A 16077-nucleotide genomic window follows, 5' to 3' on the forward strand; every position below is an offset into this window, starting at 1 on the left:
AAATATCTGCAGCTCCCTGACTTGGAGGCATTAAGCATCGAAAGGCTGATAGTTGCAGTTGTGCTCATAAACTTCAGTTTTCTCCTTACTTAGTTATTTCAACAAAAGTAATAAACTTGTGGCCATCCAGGTATTGGATTCCAACATCCACTGCCCATCATCACTGGTTCTGTTGGTTAGGACTGATGGGAGTTGCAGTCCAGCAACATCTGCTGAAAGGCCATGCATTTCCTAACCTTATTTTGCAACTTCTTGCTTGCTCAAGAAGAGATCTGGAGATTTTGGATGTTTTCACTGTTTGGGGGGTCCCTTTGGTTAGCCTTCAGCTTTCACACTAATCTGGATTTTGGATTTTGAATTTTGAAAGGAACAGAATTTCCCCCTCAGGTTTTAAGAGGCAGAAGTAGAAAACTTTTCCAACAAAGCTGGAATTCATTATTAAATTCACAGTCTGAAGAAGTTCAAATGAAATAATCTCTTTTGCAGCATTCATTAATTAATTTGGCTTCACATTAAAATAAAATTGCAATCTGAAAAAGTCTCCCCTTCAACCATAGAAGCAGGGACCATATACTTAAAACAGAACTATAATTTGAAAATTAAGAATATGAACCAAAAAAGATTTCTAAAATCTAGCAATAGAAATCTTAAAACAATTTATTATTATTATTATTATTATTATTATTATTATTATTATTATTGGGTTGTGGAAGTAGAGTAGTTAAATAAGCTTTATTTTTTGACATCTGGAGCCATTATTGGTAAGGGACTATGAGACAACGGAACGATTCAGTTAAGGGAGGATAAGGCTACTACACTCCTATCTGTGCTTAGTAAGGAGTAAGTTCAGCTGCATTCAGTAGTATTGTTGTTGCTGTGTGCCTTCAAGTCATTTTGGACTTAGGGGAACCATAAAGCAAACCTATTAGGGGGTTTCTTTCTTTGGCAAGATTTTGTGGAGGGGGTGTGTTGCACTTGCCTTCCTCTGAGGCTGAGAGAGTGTGACTTGCCCAAGGTCACTTAGTGGATTTCCATGGCCAAGTGGAGATTCAGACTGGTCTCCCAGTGTCTTTGTTCAACCACTACACCAGGCCTGGCTCTCTCAGTATTAGTTTGTTGTTGTTGTTGTTAATTAAATAATAACACTTTATTTTTATCCCACCTCTCTGTCAATGACAATTGAGGTGGCTTACAAGTTAAAAATTTCATACTGAATCCCATGTCCCAATATCCCACTTTTATTATTGTTGTGTGCTTTCGAATCATTTCAAGACTTATGGCAACCCCAAAGGTTGTTGTTATTATTATTATTATTATTATTTATGGTATTTATACCCCACCCTTCAGCCCTAAAGGCTATCAGAGCGGCTTACAATTATTATTTTTAATTAGACGGTTCCCTGCCCTTAGGCTTACAATCTAAAATCATAGGGTTTTCTTGGCAAGATTTTTTCAGAGGAGGTTTGTCATAGCCTGAGGCTGAGAGAGTGTGACTTGCCCAAGGCCACCCAGTGGGTTTCCATGGCTGAGCTGGGAATCGAACCCTGGTCTCCAGAGTTGTAATCCAACACTCACATCAATACATCATGCTGGCTCTTTTCTCTAAAAATGCACAATATTCAATCACAAGTGATCTCTCCTGAAAGTTACTTCTAGGTTTGCCAACCTAAAGTTACTGAGTGGATCGAGACACAGGTTTGGATTTCAGGAAAGAGAGAGAGCTGCTTATGATACTGGGGAGCCTAAAGGATAGAATATTAGAGTTTGTTATATTTTTAGACTACATTTAATAAATATAATCTTGTGGATTTAAACCTGTCTCTGGCTGGCTGTCAAGTCTGAATTGGAGTCAGGCCACACATACCAACTCAACAAGCCCCACAACAATACAACCACAAGTCTGCATATATAAGGGGTCACCCAGAGGCCCAGTAACCCAATCTAGAAAGGAAAGAATTAGGGGAACAAGAACAGGGTTGAGAGGATTCCTAGGATCTGGATCACCTATATTTGGCAACTACAGAGCATTAATCCTTTGGCTAGGTATTGCTATTAAAGCCATGGAAACACCAACAGAAAAATAATATCAAGTTGTTGTATTTAAAAAGGAGCCATCTGGGGAGCATTGCCCAAGTTAAGCCATTTTCAGCCATGCCATTGACTGTAGCATTGGCTGGATCATGCCCACCAGCAGCCAGTTAGCTTGGCAAGGTTTTGAGTTAAACAGAGTGGTTCCTTGGTCCCCTAGTTGGAGGCATACAGTGCTATGTTGTGTCCCTTGACTCCCATTTTAATGGATCATATGAGGCAGAGTCACACCAATTGGAACCTTTGTGGGTTTTCTTGGCCGTACAGGTGTTTATACAATAATAACCAGAGGCAAGACTCTCCCCAATGCAATAGTCACCGGTGAGCCTTCTCTTTGCAATTTTATCCTTCTTTCCTCCCAGTGCCACAGTCCTTATGCAGTCAGCCCTCCATATCCACGGATCCATCCTCCATGGAGTCAAGCATCCACATCTTGAAAATATTCCCCAAATAAAATGAATGGTGCAAAACCAAGTTCAGAAGCGTGTTACTTTTGCACCATCCTTTTCGAGTCACTTGGTATTTACTGGGACTTGAACATCCATGGATTTTGGGGATCCTGGAACCAAACTCCAGTGGATACCAAGGGCCCACTGTATTGGAAAAAACATGCCTTCCATGACACCAGTCTTGTCAAGTGAAAGCTGTCTATTTTTAAATAAAACCCTTATGGCTAATGTTTGCATTCAAGGCAGAATGATGGGAACATGCTCCAGGCTTAAGACTGTGATACGAAAGCACCAGCTTCTAATAGATCTAGCATAGTATGATGGTCTGAGTGTTGGACTAGGACATTGGTGGACTAGGGTTGCTCAGCTCTGGAAACACACTGGATGTATATACCCAACTGTCTTCCATGCTAGCATTCTCTGAAGATGCTAGCCACAGATGTTGGCAAAATGTCAGGAATAAACTCTTCTAGAACATGGCCACATAGCTCAAAAACCCACCAAAATCTGGGGATGCTGGCCATGAAAGCCTTTGACTTTCAACTGGTGACCTTGGCCAAGTCACACTCTCTCAACCTCAGACGAAAGTAATAGCAAACCCACCCTGTGAACAAATTTTGCCAGGAGAACCCTGTGCTAGATCCTCTTTACGTAGGTTACTATATATAAGTGGGAAATGACTTGAAGGCATACAACACGCATCACTTTCTAATACGGCATTTCTGTCCTTGCCCTCAGTCAGATCTGGGTACAGACTCTGCCATTGCTCCGGGGGAAAAAAACTCTCTCTGCACATGTCCAGGAGCGTGATAGATGAAGATGCAAGTGGTGTGTGTGAGAGAGAGACAAAGATAGAATAAAGGAGACTTCATTGTGGGTAGCAACCGTGCAACCAGACTTCTGATGCAGAAAATTTGGGTCTAAGCTTTTAGGATTTTTCAATAGCCAATGATTTCATTAGGTCCTACTGTAGTTGAGACTAAACTTAGGCATAGGATCAGGCCAAAATCTTCTGCTATTGAATTGTCCCACTACCCTAATGTTGCCCAAAATTGTTCCTGGTTTGTGTTGTCTTGTTGCTGAATGTTTCAGTGGTTACGATACTTGCTTTTAACCAAAGCAACAAGATAACAACATGGTTGTTGCTTTTTCAAGGTGGACTTATTTTCAACAAGTTTCTCAAAAAGGATACTGAAACTGAATTTAGCCTTGGGAAACACCACTGAATTTGTACATTTAGTAAGACTGCAAAGTGATGCTTCAAAAGATGACAATGCTGAAATAGGGAGGAGGGTGGGATAAAAATTGTTTTAAAGAACCCGTCTTCTACCCTGTAGATAAAATATAGTAAATGCCTAAGTGGAGGAGAATATATTTTTCTTTTTAAAAAATTTTCAATAAAAAAGAAAAGGAAAAAAGAAAGAAATCAAACACACATACCCCCCCCCCCCCGCAAAAAAGGCAATGGAGAACCCAAACACCTTAGATTAAAAATCCACTCTTTTCTAGTCACATAATAATCAACTGAAGGCATCTGAGGTTCAAAACTTCCCTTTAGAGGTCCCTGTTGAAAATAAGTCCACCTTGACAACCAACAACTGCTGTTATCTTTTTGCGTTGGTTCAATTAAATACACATAGTAACCACTGAAACATTGGGCAACAAGGCAACACAAACAGGTAACAATTTTGGGCAATGTTAGGGTGGTGGAACAAGTCAATAATTTTCAGCTGTGGATTTAAGAATAGGATTTCTTTTGGTTAGTCCAATTAGAGTAGGCCCATTCAACTGATTGTTAAACGGTGAGTCAATACACAGGTAAACCCAACTGATTCAATGGGTCTACTTTACTAAAGACTACCCCAAAGACTAACAATAGGATTCATGGCACTGCCTAATGTGGAGGAGCAGTCTAGTTTTTAAAAAGTGTTTTTACTATGGCCTAAATCCTATTGTTATTCCCAACTAGAGTAGACTCACTGAAGCAGCCAAACTAAGCCCTCTTTCACACTATAGTCATGTCACTATGGTCTGATCTGCACTGCAGAAATAATGCAGTTTGACACTACTTTAACTGCCATGACTCAATGCTTGGATTTGTAGTGTTGTGAGATATTTAGCCTTCTCTGTCAGAGAGCTCTGGTGCCACAACAAACTACAAATCCCAGGTTTCTGTAGGATGGAGCCATGTCTGTTAAAACAGTTTCAAACTGCATTATTTCTGCAGTGCAGATAAGACCTATGATTCCACTTCATTGCCATGACTGTGGCATCTGGGGTTTGTGGCTTGGTGAAGCCCTGGAGCCTTCTGGCTGAGATTTCTAAATACCGCTCCCTAAACTGTAAATCCCAAGATTCAATAGGATGAAATCATGGCTATTATAGCTGCATTATTGTGCTATAATGGTGTAGTATGAAAGGCCACAAGAGATTTATTGAGTTACCAGTGACTCAAGGAGTCTGCTGCATTGGACTGAAAGGAAACCTTTTTTGATAGTAATGTGCATTTCTTCACTTCAAATGATATCATGTCTCCCCAACACCATTTAGATGGCCATGTACCCCTTTTTTTACTGCTTTCTGTTATTCAAAATGTGATAACCTAAGCCAAGAGCCAGCATGGCATAGTGGTTTGAATGTTGGACTATGACTCTGGAGGCCAGGATTCAGTTGCTGGCTCAGCCATAAAACCCATTAAGTGAGCTTGAGCAAGGCACACTGTCTCAGCCTCAGATGATGGCAATGGCAAGCCCCCTCTGAACAAATCTTGCCAATACAACCCCATGATAGGGTCTCCATAAGCTGGAAATGACATGAAGGCACACAACAACAAAAAAACACCAAGGAACCATTTTGCTAATTCTGAAGGACGTCTACTCCAAGATCTTGCCCTTAATGGTATAGCTACATTCAGGCCCACTTAGCCAGAGAAAAGAAGACTGAGATGTGGTAAGATAGCTATTTTTAAATATTTGAAGGATTGTCAGGCAGAAGATGGCACAAGCTTGTTGTGCTACCCTAGACGAGGATTGGTCATAAATGGGTTCAAATTACAAGAGATTCCACCTAAATGATTGCAAAGAACTTCCATGCTTCTCTCCCTGCGAACAGAGGCGTGGAAAACTACTTTTGGGACAAAAGCTGGGCCGGGGGGAAGGCTGGAAAATGTAGTTAAATATGTATGTAATTCACACAAGCACATATTTCAGTTTTTTGCCTTTGCCTTTTTATGGTTACCAATCCCTTTTTGATTCCAAAGTTACAGAGAAAAGCATGCAGGCCATATTCCATCCCAAAGCATTAAGAATCATAGAATCAAAGGGTTGGAAGAGACTACAAGGACCATGAAAGTATATAGTTGGTCCCCTGTATCCATGAATTCTATATTCACAGATTTAACCATCCACAACTTGAAAATATTATATTTGTTGTTGTGTGCCTTCAGGTTGTTCCCAACTTATGGCCAAAAAGCAAACCTCAGTTTGGCCGTTTTGTATAATGGACACTATTTTACTACTCAGTTGTATTTAATGGGACTTCAGCATCCATGGTTTTTGGTTTCCATGGGCCCACTGTACTCCAGAGAGATGGTCATCCAACCTCTGTTTAAAGGCTTTCAAAGAAAGAGAGTCCACTCCTCTCCAACTAGAGCTGTACAACTGTACAATAGCTCCAACCGAATATTGCAATATTCTTTGCAATATTTTAGGTGGAATCTCTTTTCTTGTAATCTGAACCCATTAATTTGTGAGCAATCCCCTGGAGCAGCACAACAAGCTTGCACCATCTTCTGCCTGACAATCCTTCAAATATTTAAAAATAGATATCTTACCACATCTCAATTTTCTTTTCTCTAACCTGAACATACCCAGCTCCCAAAAGCTAAAAATCACTCCCACCTCTTGATGTACTGGCCAGTTTGTGGAGGCCTAAAGATAACTGGAAAGGAGCAGGCAGGCTCCTTCCCTTTCAAATGTATGACTATAGATTTGGGTAGAGTGCTGACAAATTTAAAGCATTGTCAGTCATATTGGTGATTAAAAATGTCAGCCTTTAGGCTGGCAATTCACTGGGATAGGGAACTGTCTTTTGTAATGAAGCTCAGTGTAAAATACTTATATACACTGATGATTTATTAATGCTACCAATAATAATTTAGCACAGCATATTAACATATTAACAAACAAAGTAGAATAAGGCACGATCAAACCAAAGTTAAGCACTTTTCAACTATAATTTTATACCCACTTATCTATTTACGCAGGCTGATCCATTAGATTCAGTGGAATATAACTCTGAAAAGTCATGTATTGGATAGTGGTATTGGACAATAATCCTCTGTACACTTATTGGGGAGCAAGCTATATTGTAGATGCAGCAGGACTTCATGCTGAGTAAAACAAAATTCTCTGTTTAATTATGGATTTTATATTCTGCTTAGGACTGCACTGTTAAACCGCATAGATTTTAATAGAAGCATAAGTGAGCATATGCTCAGTGTCCCATTGGAATCCATGGGGCTGAGAGTGCTTAACTTTGTCTGCACTGGATCCTTGTTTGATATACCAGGCAGAGCCAAATTCAATTGGCAGGCCTGTGAGTTAAGAGCTCAGCTGTTTATTATTTTGAGGCTATTTTAGTCCTCTTATGTTGCTCTAATACAGAATGAAAGAGACACTGTCAACTATGGCTTTTGCTTTAAACAGAAGAAGGTGACTTTTTGCTTTTGCAAAGTGTGAGGATATGAGCCAGATGCAGTCAAATGCTTTTTAAGCTGCATTGATTTCCACTAGAGGATTAAACACATTTTTCATTCTTTTCCCTGAGATCGATAGGCTTTTTTTTTTTAAATGCTTAACTTTGGCAAAATAGTTGCCTTGAAGTTATTTCTCTCCTTTCTTCAACGTTGTAATAAGATTCCACTGAGAATTGGAGAGCATGCAAATTTATTTTAATAGGGTTACTTAGAAGGCAGGTAATTAATTTGTAATAAACTTTTCTGAACTGGTGAAAAGGCAAATAACAGGATGGACTAAAATAGATGAGATTGTTTAAAAAATAAAATTTAAAAATGTATTAAAATTGGATTCTAAATTTCTGTACCAAGTTTCATGTAAAGAATGACTAGATTTATATTAAATAGACTGAATGGCAGAGGTAGCCCACAGTTAATCTAAAATGGAAGCAGTGCCGCAATCAAATATATTAATGGCAACTTCCCCATGTAAATGAAGAACCAATGTGATCATTACTGAAATAGGAATATTTGCATTCTACCGGCCTACCAAACAAACAGTCCGATCTGATGAAAATAAACTGCTCTGACCTGCCCAGTAACAATTTGAACCTCACTTATTATTTCTCTCAGTAGGGAAATAATAATCCAGTGAGCAATTTTTTACCTGTGTGCAGATTATTTTTGTGAGGGTGTGACTTGGAGAATGCAGAACGGAGCAGAAAAGAGCAATGTTCGAAAAAAGAAGATGACAAAATTACAAAGAGATCAGATCTCCTGTATTTCTGCTCAGCTTCCACATTAAAAGGAAGATCCATGTGGGAATATTTTAAAGACTTTCTGTGTGGTTTTTAAAAAACCTTAACTGATCCTCAAAACCTGCAGCAAAACACAGTGAAAGCAATAAAGGAGAGTAATGTCTAATTGTAAAAAATGAAACTACCATATAAATAATACTATGTGAAATTGTACATTCACACGATTTAGTGGAAAAATTGCATTTTTGCTTAGAAAATAAAGAGTTATAAATAGGAAGCTGGAGACCCCCCCCCCAAACTTTCTGATTTAAAAGGACTAAAATCAACACACCTTGCCAAGTAATAATGGAACAACTAACAAACAAAATATTAACATTCTGCTACAAAATGTTTTGGCTAACCTTTAACTTTCTTCAGCTGCTTTGAAACAGAGTGAATATGTATAAGTTACATGCATGTAGTGTATTATACACACACATCATGCCTATACGTCTTACAGCCTTGTTTTCAAGCACTTAAGAAACACAACAATAAAATGACAATATAGCTAATTTGCTATTGTGGTTTCGAAAAGTCTGTCCAGAAAAGATTTAAATCTTTAGGAACCAAGACCAGTCTCTTTCCAAATCACATTATTTTCAAATGTGTCCACCCATAAACTGTATCCATATTAAACTGATTGAGAAATCATTATCAAAAAGAAGCAGGATTGTCATCCATCCCTAAGCGCCATAATTATCTGAAAATAAATAAAATATCTGCATAAAAATTATCTTTAAATACCTATTTAGATAAATGAAGCTCACTATTCTCAAAATATACATTTTGAAATGTATTTTCTCAACAACATCATAGTATATTTTCTTTCGAAATATTTATTTTTAAATGCATCCCTTTTAAAAAAAATCTAGGAAGTTCCATTGGACATTTGGGAAGTACGAAAGCCAGCGGTTAATTTATTTCTATTCTGTACTTGAGTTTGGGTGGTGTGGACCAGATCTGGTGGAATTTGTGTGACCCAGATTCCTCAAGCAACACTGCCCCCAAAATAACAGCTAAATGAAATGTACAAATACTCAGAAGTAAAACAACTTATACCTAATGGGGCTTATACCAAGGAAAAGGAACATTTTGGGCTGCAGCTACCAAAATCTCCCAGCCAATATGGCTACTGACCATGGGGCATTCGGGAACTTGTAGTAAAAAGAAAAATTAATTTTTCCAAAGGTCTGGAACGGCACCTAGTACCAATGCATAGGGTTGCAGCCTGAGGTTTGTGCAACATAATTTGATGGCTGAATGGTGCTGACTGTGTTTTCAATTTTCTGCCTCAAAGATCTGAAATGCCTTAGGGTTAGCCCTGAGCAGTCACAACATTTGTTCTAAACTCAACCCTTCTTGGCTGCCGCTGATGTCTAGGTAGTAGCCCTCGGAGACGTCCCCGATGGGACTGTGGTAACCGTCATGGCTGGCAACGATGAGAATTACTCAGCTGAGCTTCGAAATGCTTCTGCGGTGATGAAAAACCAAGTGGCCAGGTTTAATGACCTTCGTTTTGTCGGACGGAGTGGCCGAGGTAAGAGGATCAGCGGGGAACAGCCATCAAATTTTGAGAGTGCTTCCAAGGTTGGTCTAGGAAATGAATATTCTCCAAGTGTGGATTTGCATGAGGGAGGAATCCATTAGCTGAGGGAGACTTTAAGGATTGCAAATGTACAAAACAAGTTGTAGGTGGGGAAATCTGAAAATTAAAAAGAAATGAAGACTGCTCATTCAGTATCACTGGATGGCCTCTTGGCAGGCCGCAGTTGCCCAGTTCTGGAATAGCATATGCTGAAGGCCTGTTGCAGGTAGGAAAGTGGAAAACTGGGCTGGTAGAATTACAAATGAGAAAACTTGTCCATTTTGCCTTCTTGCTCATTCAAATGGAGACCTCAGTTTCCTCCCCTTGAAATTGGCAAATGTTGATAAATAAAGAAAATTCTCTCCCATTTGCACCAGACAAATTCAGTAAGAACAGTTTCCACCCTGAAATTTGCAAATTTTGATAAATAAACTAGAAAAAACCCAGACACCTCCACCCCGGTTTGCACTAGACAAATTCTGTGAGTACTCTTTTATTTTTCCAGTCTGGAATTGACCATGTTGAGTCTGCCTCCTATACAACTGCTAAATGTGAGGTTCTCTCAGTAAAAAGAGGTGGCAACCTACTTTGGCATGAACATGGTTGTATATACAAAGAGATTAAAACCCAGAATTTGTGCTAAGCATTCAGAATCTTAGGCCTGGATGGAAACAATTGCCCTGATGGACAGAGGTACTTTTGGCTTCTCTTAAATTTCACTTTTAAACATCTCAGATTTCCAGATCAGTGGAATTTACATAACGGTTAACTTCCCAAATGCCTGGTGAGTCAATGGGCCTGCTCCAGATGATACTAAAAGTTGGAGCCCTTACTTGCTGAAACATTGTACTGTAGGGGGGGGGGGAATCATGCATTGATTTTTGTATGAAAGGACTTCCAAATGGATTCTGCTACTGCTCACAAACCTTTTTTGTAACTGTCTGCCCCACTGGGGATGCTGGGGATTAAAACTTGGGTCTTTTCCCCTGCAAAGCCTATGTTCTGCCACTGAGCTACAGCCTTTTATCAGAATCTCTTTAGACAGTGAGATGCTAGAGTTGTGGCCAGTGAAACAGTAGCCTTTGGCTCTGTAGAAAGGTCTCAATGGACGTATAGGATGGGGCCAGAGACATGATCCAGCTCCACACAACCCAGTTCATTCAACACAGGCACAGTACATGAGCTCGGATGCTGATTTCATTTTCAGGGCATGTTCCCTCCACAAATTCACCCCCCCCCCTTTTTTTTTTTTAGTGTACGCTCCTTCCACCAAGAGCATCCTGCTGTAGCCTCCTCGGCTACTGGCCAACTTTTATCCCAGCATTTTGAATGTATACATGGAAACTGTCAAAGGAATTTTGGCTCCTCGGAATTAAGGCTGAGTGATCTTAAGAATGATTTGCGTGTAATAACTGTTTACTTGTTGCTCTCTATGAAACCCAAATAGTTTACATTCTTTTGTGCATTTCCGCTTTCCTGTTGGCTCTTTTCCCAAGTGGCAGGCAGGCTTTCTTTCGCCCCCCCCCCTCCAATCTCCCTCCCCTACCCCTCTTCCACTTAACTGCTTGCAGGTTGATGAATGGAAAATGTTTTGCTTTTATGAATTAAGCTTTCATTTCTGTACTCAATTATTTGCTTAAGTCTCCTCCCTTTCGCCCCTTCCTTTTTTTCCATTTCTCCCCCTTTTGCAAATTTCCAAACTGAACATAACTCCATCTGAACCTGACTCTTGAATTCATTAAGGCCTCCAGCCCAGCCCCCAGCCCCTCCACTTGGGTCTCCATGTCTGGGATAAGAAATTACAGTAGTCTGAGTAGCATGTGTGGAGTTTGATTTCAAATCCCAACTAAAGAGTTTTGGCTAGAGCCCAATGGGGTCAGCAGAGCTTCAGCCTTTTGTTTTCAGGTACAGGGATGCTTGCATTTGAAGATCTAACACTGATGTGCTCATGACGGGAGTCCTGAATTCTCTCTCCCTCAAGTAATTCCATGCAGGGGACTAATCTTTATAAAATGCTAGAAATCAGGGATGGAGAACCTCAGGCCCCAGATCTGAGTTTGGCCCTCTTAGGGTTTTCCAGATGACTGCCTTCCTTTCCACAAGACATCTGGTTCTTTCCCATTTGTTATGCAGTTTTCCCACTAAAAAAAGTTTGCTGGTATTTATTCCCCCCCCCCCCCCCACTGCCCCTTTGGCTCTACTCTCCATGAAATTCCCTGAAACTGAGTCACTTTCCTGGGTTAAAAAAGAGACTCCCGACTTTGCTCTAAGTATTAATGCAGTTTGGTACCACTTTAACTGCCATGGCTCAATGCTATGGGATTTTGGAATCTGCATTTTGTGAGATATTGAGCCTTCCCTAGCAGAAAGGTCTGGTGCCCACCAAATTATAAATCCCAGAATTCTATAGCACTGAGCCATAGAAGTTAAAGTGTGGTGTCAAAATGCTTTATTTCTGCAGTGTGGCAGCAGCCATACTTGTCAATCCCAGTGTATCCATAACTAGCAGAATAAAGTGGTAACATTTGCTCCTTTGTAATTCTAACCCAGATGTGTGAATCAGGCAGCCCTTCGGATTTTCTTGTTCCATAGCCAAGGGCCAAGGATCAGGCCATTCCCTTTGGCCACACATTCAGCAGAAGCGTTTGGCTGAGGATTTTCCCTGAATGAGCCATTTTTCTATGAGAGCAAATCCCTTCCTGTGAGAAGGCAAAACACTGATGCTCAGAAACAGGAAACATTATGGTTTGGTAACCAGGCTTGCTGACTAAAATATTTTTGGGGCTGTAGTCTTTTAAAAAGGTAATGCTTCCAAGATATGACTTATGTCCTTAACAGTAAAATCCGCACAATGGACAAAATCTCTTCTTATCTTCAGCAGGGATGATAGGAATACGATGCTTTATTTCATTACATTACTAGCGGCAGCTGGTAGCTCCTCTGTCATTGGAACAGGGAATCTGCTCTGGGTTTTGATCTGAACTCTACAGGAGCGATCCAAGGTGGTTTAAAGTTCAAACCAAAACCCAAGAGTGGATTCATTGCCTTATTGGGCATTGACATGGGAGCCCCCATATGCAACTGATCTTCAGGGTGCTTTGAACAGCACAGGAGTAAGTAGGATTGCTTTGCAAGCTGACCAGTGGTCTGCCAATCTCTGAATTGTTCAACAAATTAAAATTTTGTTGATTGTTTTCTCTACAAAAGGGTTTGATCAGGACTGAAATATATTTTACTGCTTGAGGAAGTGTACTGTCCGCATCAGATGCCTCAAAGTTAATGTTCATAAGGCTGATTTTGGCACCTGAGGCAAAAATAGTCCCACAAAGATCCTCTGCCTAACGGCAGGGCCAGCCCTGAGAACCTCAGCATAAAACTTGTTGTTAGTTGCCTTCAAGTCAACTTTGACCCCAGGAATGAGAGAACTCCAAGTCATCCTATCCTCTGCAGCCCCAGTTGACGTCCTGCATACTCATGGCTGTATCTTCTCTGATTTGAGTCTATTCATCTAAAGTGTAGTCTTTCTCTCTTCTTACTGCCTCCACCTTCCCATGCATTATTGTCTTTACTAGTGACAGTAAAGTAGATCAGTTTTGTTTCCAGGGAGATTTCCAGCACATACCTAGAGGCACTTCTTCCATATTTTCACATGTGTAGCACTGGTTTTCATGACAAACTTTGCCTCTAGAGCTTGGATCATTTGCAGTTGCAACTACAACTCTCAGAATCCAACACCAGAATGGCCAGTTCTGGTCACAAAAAAGTAGTATCTCCAAACTCTGGCCTTAATGGATGTCTACCCAACTATAGTCACAGGCTGTTGTTGTCCTCTACTAGACAACTGATACCAAGGTTCCCAGTGCCTTCTCCCAGTTGCTAAGGTGAGACAGGATTTGTTTGATCAACTGTCTTCAATGCTGGCAAAAAGAGCAAGGCTCATTATCAAATGGGCTTTGTTCAGCCATGTTCAGCCTTGGTGTTGTTGTGTATCTTTACATTGTTTATGATTTATAGCAACCCTAAGGCCACCTTATTGCAAGGTTTTCTTGGCAAGGTTTGTTCAGAAGAGATTTGACATGGCTGTCCTCTGAGACTGAGAGAGTATGGCCTGTCCAAGGTCACCCAGTGGGTTTCCATGGCTAAGTGGGGATTTGAATCCTGGTCTCTAAGGTTGTAGTCCAAAGCTCAAAATACTACATCATGTTGGCCCCCACACCACCATACTGGCTCATTCATAGTCTATGGGCCTGCTAACTTGACAGTACTATCAATAAACCTCCAACTGGCAATGGTTTATATTTAGTCAGCAAAGGAAACTGTGGTTTTGTGATGTGAAAACAGGGTCCCAGAGAACTCGATTCCTTTCCAAATTCCTTTGAGTTTTGCTTCTTTTTCTTGAGGTAGCAGTCATTGCTTGACATCGCACCCCTTCACATGTGACAACTACAGTCATCCCTCCATATATGCAGCTTTGATATTTGCAGATTTGATTATTCACAGATTTCATTAATATGTTCTCTCTAGGACTGTCTAGGTCCTCCAGTGCAACTCTGTGGTCAACTTTAACTAAAAGTTGCACTGAAAGACCATTTGTAGCTACTCCAGTGCCATTCTATGGTCAGTGTATGTTGGACATTGACCACAGAGTAGCACTGGAGGACCTAGAGATTCCTAGAGAGGTGTCCTCTCAGGTAAAAACAGTGTTTTTGTTATTTGCGGTTTTCCCATATTCACGGGGGTCTTGTTCCCCTGACCCTAGCGAATATGGAGGGACAACTGTATTTAGGTACAAGAAGTAGATTTTTATCATCCACAGCACCCCAAAGAAAACATCAAGTGTGAGTACAGCAAAGAGGCATGCTGCATTTGCAGACTAACTTGGAAAGGGAATTAGCTATAGGTACCTGTCAGGTAAGAACAATATAGCCTAGCAGAAGGATATGTGTTTGGCAAGAAAAAGACCCCAGGTTCAGTCCCTATCGTCTCTATCTGGAAGGATCACATAGTGGCCAGCCTTGGAAAAGTGGTCTTCTAGCCAAGGCGAGGGAAATTTTGAAAACTGTAGTCCAAAAAAGTTACTTTCCCAGTCTCTGCAGTATTTCTGCACTTCCATTGTAGGTTAATATGATATTCTGAGTTCATTACATGCTTTCTTTTCTCTGTCGCTCCCACCCCACCCACCCTTGCTCTTTAGGGAAAAGTTTTACATTGACAATTACCGTCTTCACAAACCCCACTCAAGTTGCCACCTATCACCGCGCCATTAAAGTGACTGTCGATGGACCCCGGGAGCCGAGAAGTAAGTGATACCTTGGTTTTTTGTTTGTTTTTCTGCGGAAATGTATGACTGGAGACAATTCATAGCTAACTGTTGTGCGTAAGGCTTGGTGATAAAACAAGACCGCTTGGTGCCATTGGGGTGGATGGATGTCACTGTGGTATAGCAATGTGGTTACTTTGCTTGGATAATATGTCATGTGTCTTTGTAACTATTGCTACCCTAAACAATCCTGTGGGATCCTGAGACTTGTGGTCTGAAATCAGAATTTTTTCTGAGGAAGTAGACTCAGGTCTACAAATGCTCACACTGCCAACTTTTCTCTTTCAGTTAGCCTCAAAGGTGCTACAAGATCCCTTTGCGTGAGGAATCCCCCCCCCCCTCTGATATTGTGTACTAAAGTTCCCTCATTGCAAGGCGCTCCATCCTGAGATCACTGTCAGCATCTCTAATGGAGTTCTGTTTTGGTGTGTGATGTCCTGGGGCAATGCAGGCAAACACATGTGCTTGTGCACTGCCAATAGGGAATATGCAAGCCAGTCACACAGGGAATTTTTTTTGTGATGGAAGCACTCTGCAAAGCTGCTTCCCTTTGGAATGGAAGGGAATTTATGAAGTCATTCAACTCATTGAAAGTGATCAGATCTATAGGCAAAGTAAACATGCAGTGTGTTCAGGTGTTCATTGTGCATTCTAGTGGCTTTACTACAGGTACAGAATATAGATAGCTGTATTCTCACCATACCTTCTTGATAATTCTGGGTGTAGTAATATGCCCTCCTCAAAATGTTTTCCAAGCTGTCTTAAAGATGGCAAAACTTCCCATCCTCCTCTGGTGCTGCTGCATCACTGCAGAATTAATGCAGTTTGACACCACTTTAACTGTCATGACTCCATCCTATGGAATCCTGGGATTTGTAGCAAACTACAAATCCCACAATTCCATAGTCTTGAGCCATAGCAATTAAAGTGGTGACAAAGTGCCTTAATTCTGCAGTGTAGATGCAGCCTGTATCTCTCACGGGGCATAGTTACAACTACACAGTGACATGTTATCCCAGTATTAACCTGCTATAACAAGGTAGTATAGAAACAGTGCCAGTCTGTCCCAGTCCCTGTGATGTTTATTGTCTCATTTCAAAAGC

At 40.7% G+C, this 16077-nt stretch overlaps 1 protein-coding gene across 1 annotated transcript in view; it reads left to right on the forward strand.

Annotated features, from left to right (window-relative positions):
- The window catches only part of RUNX3 (RUNX family transcription factor 3), a 179002-nt gene that overhangs the window by 81526 nt on the left and 81399 nt on the right, over positions 1 to 16077 (forward strand). Inside the window, exons 3-4 of the mRNA XM_089478557.1 lie at positions 9450 to 9606; positions 14849 to 14953. Of these exons, the coding sequence (XP_089334683.1) occupies positions 9450 to 9606; positions 14849 to 14953 (262 nt within the window). The remainder of the gene's footprint in view (positions 1 to 9449; positions 9607 to 14848; positions 14954 to 16077) is intronic.

Source organism: Sceloporus occidentalis, unplaced genomic scaffold (assembly GCF_023333645.1).
Source record: "Sceloporus occidentalis isolate IW3139 unplaced genomic scaffold, rSceOcc1.0.p SCAF_13, whole genome shotgun sequence".
NCBI classification, from domain to species: Eukaryota; Metazoa; Chordata; class Lepidosauria; order Squamata; family Phrynosomatidae; genus Sceloporus; species Sceloporus occidentalis.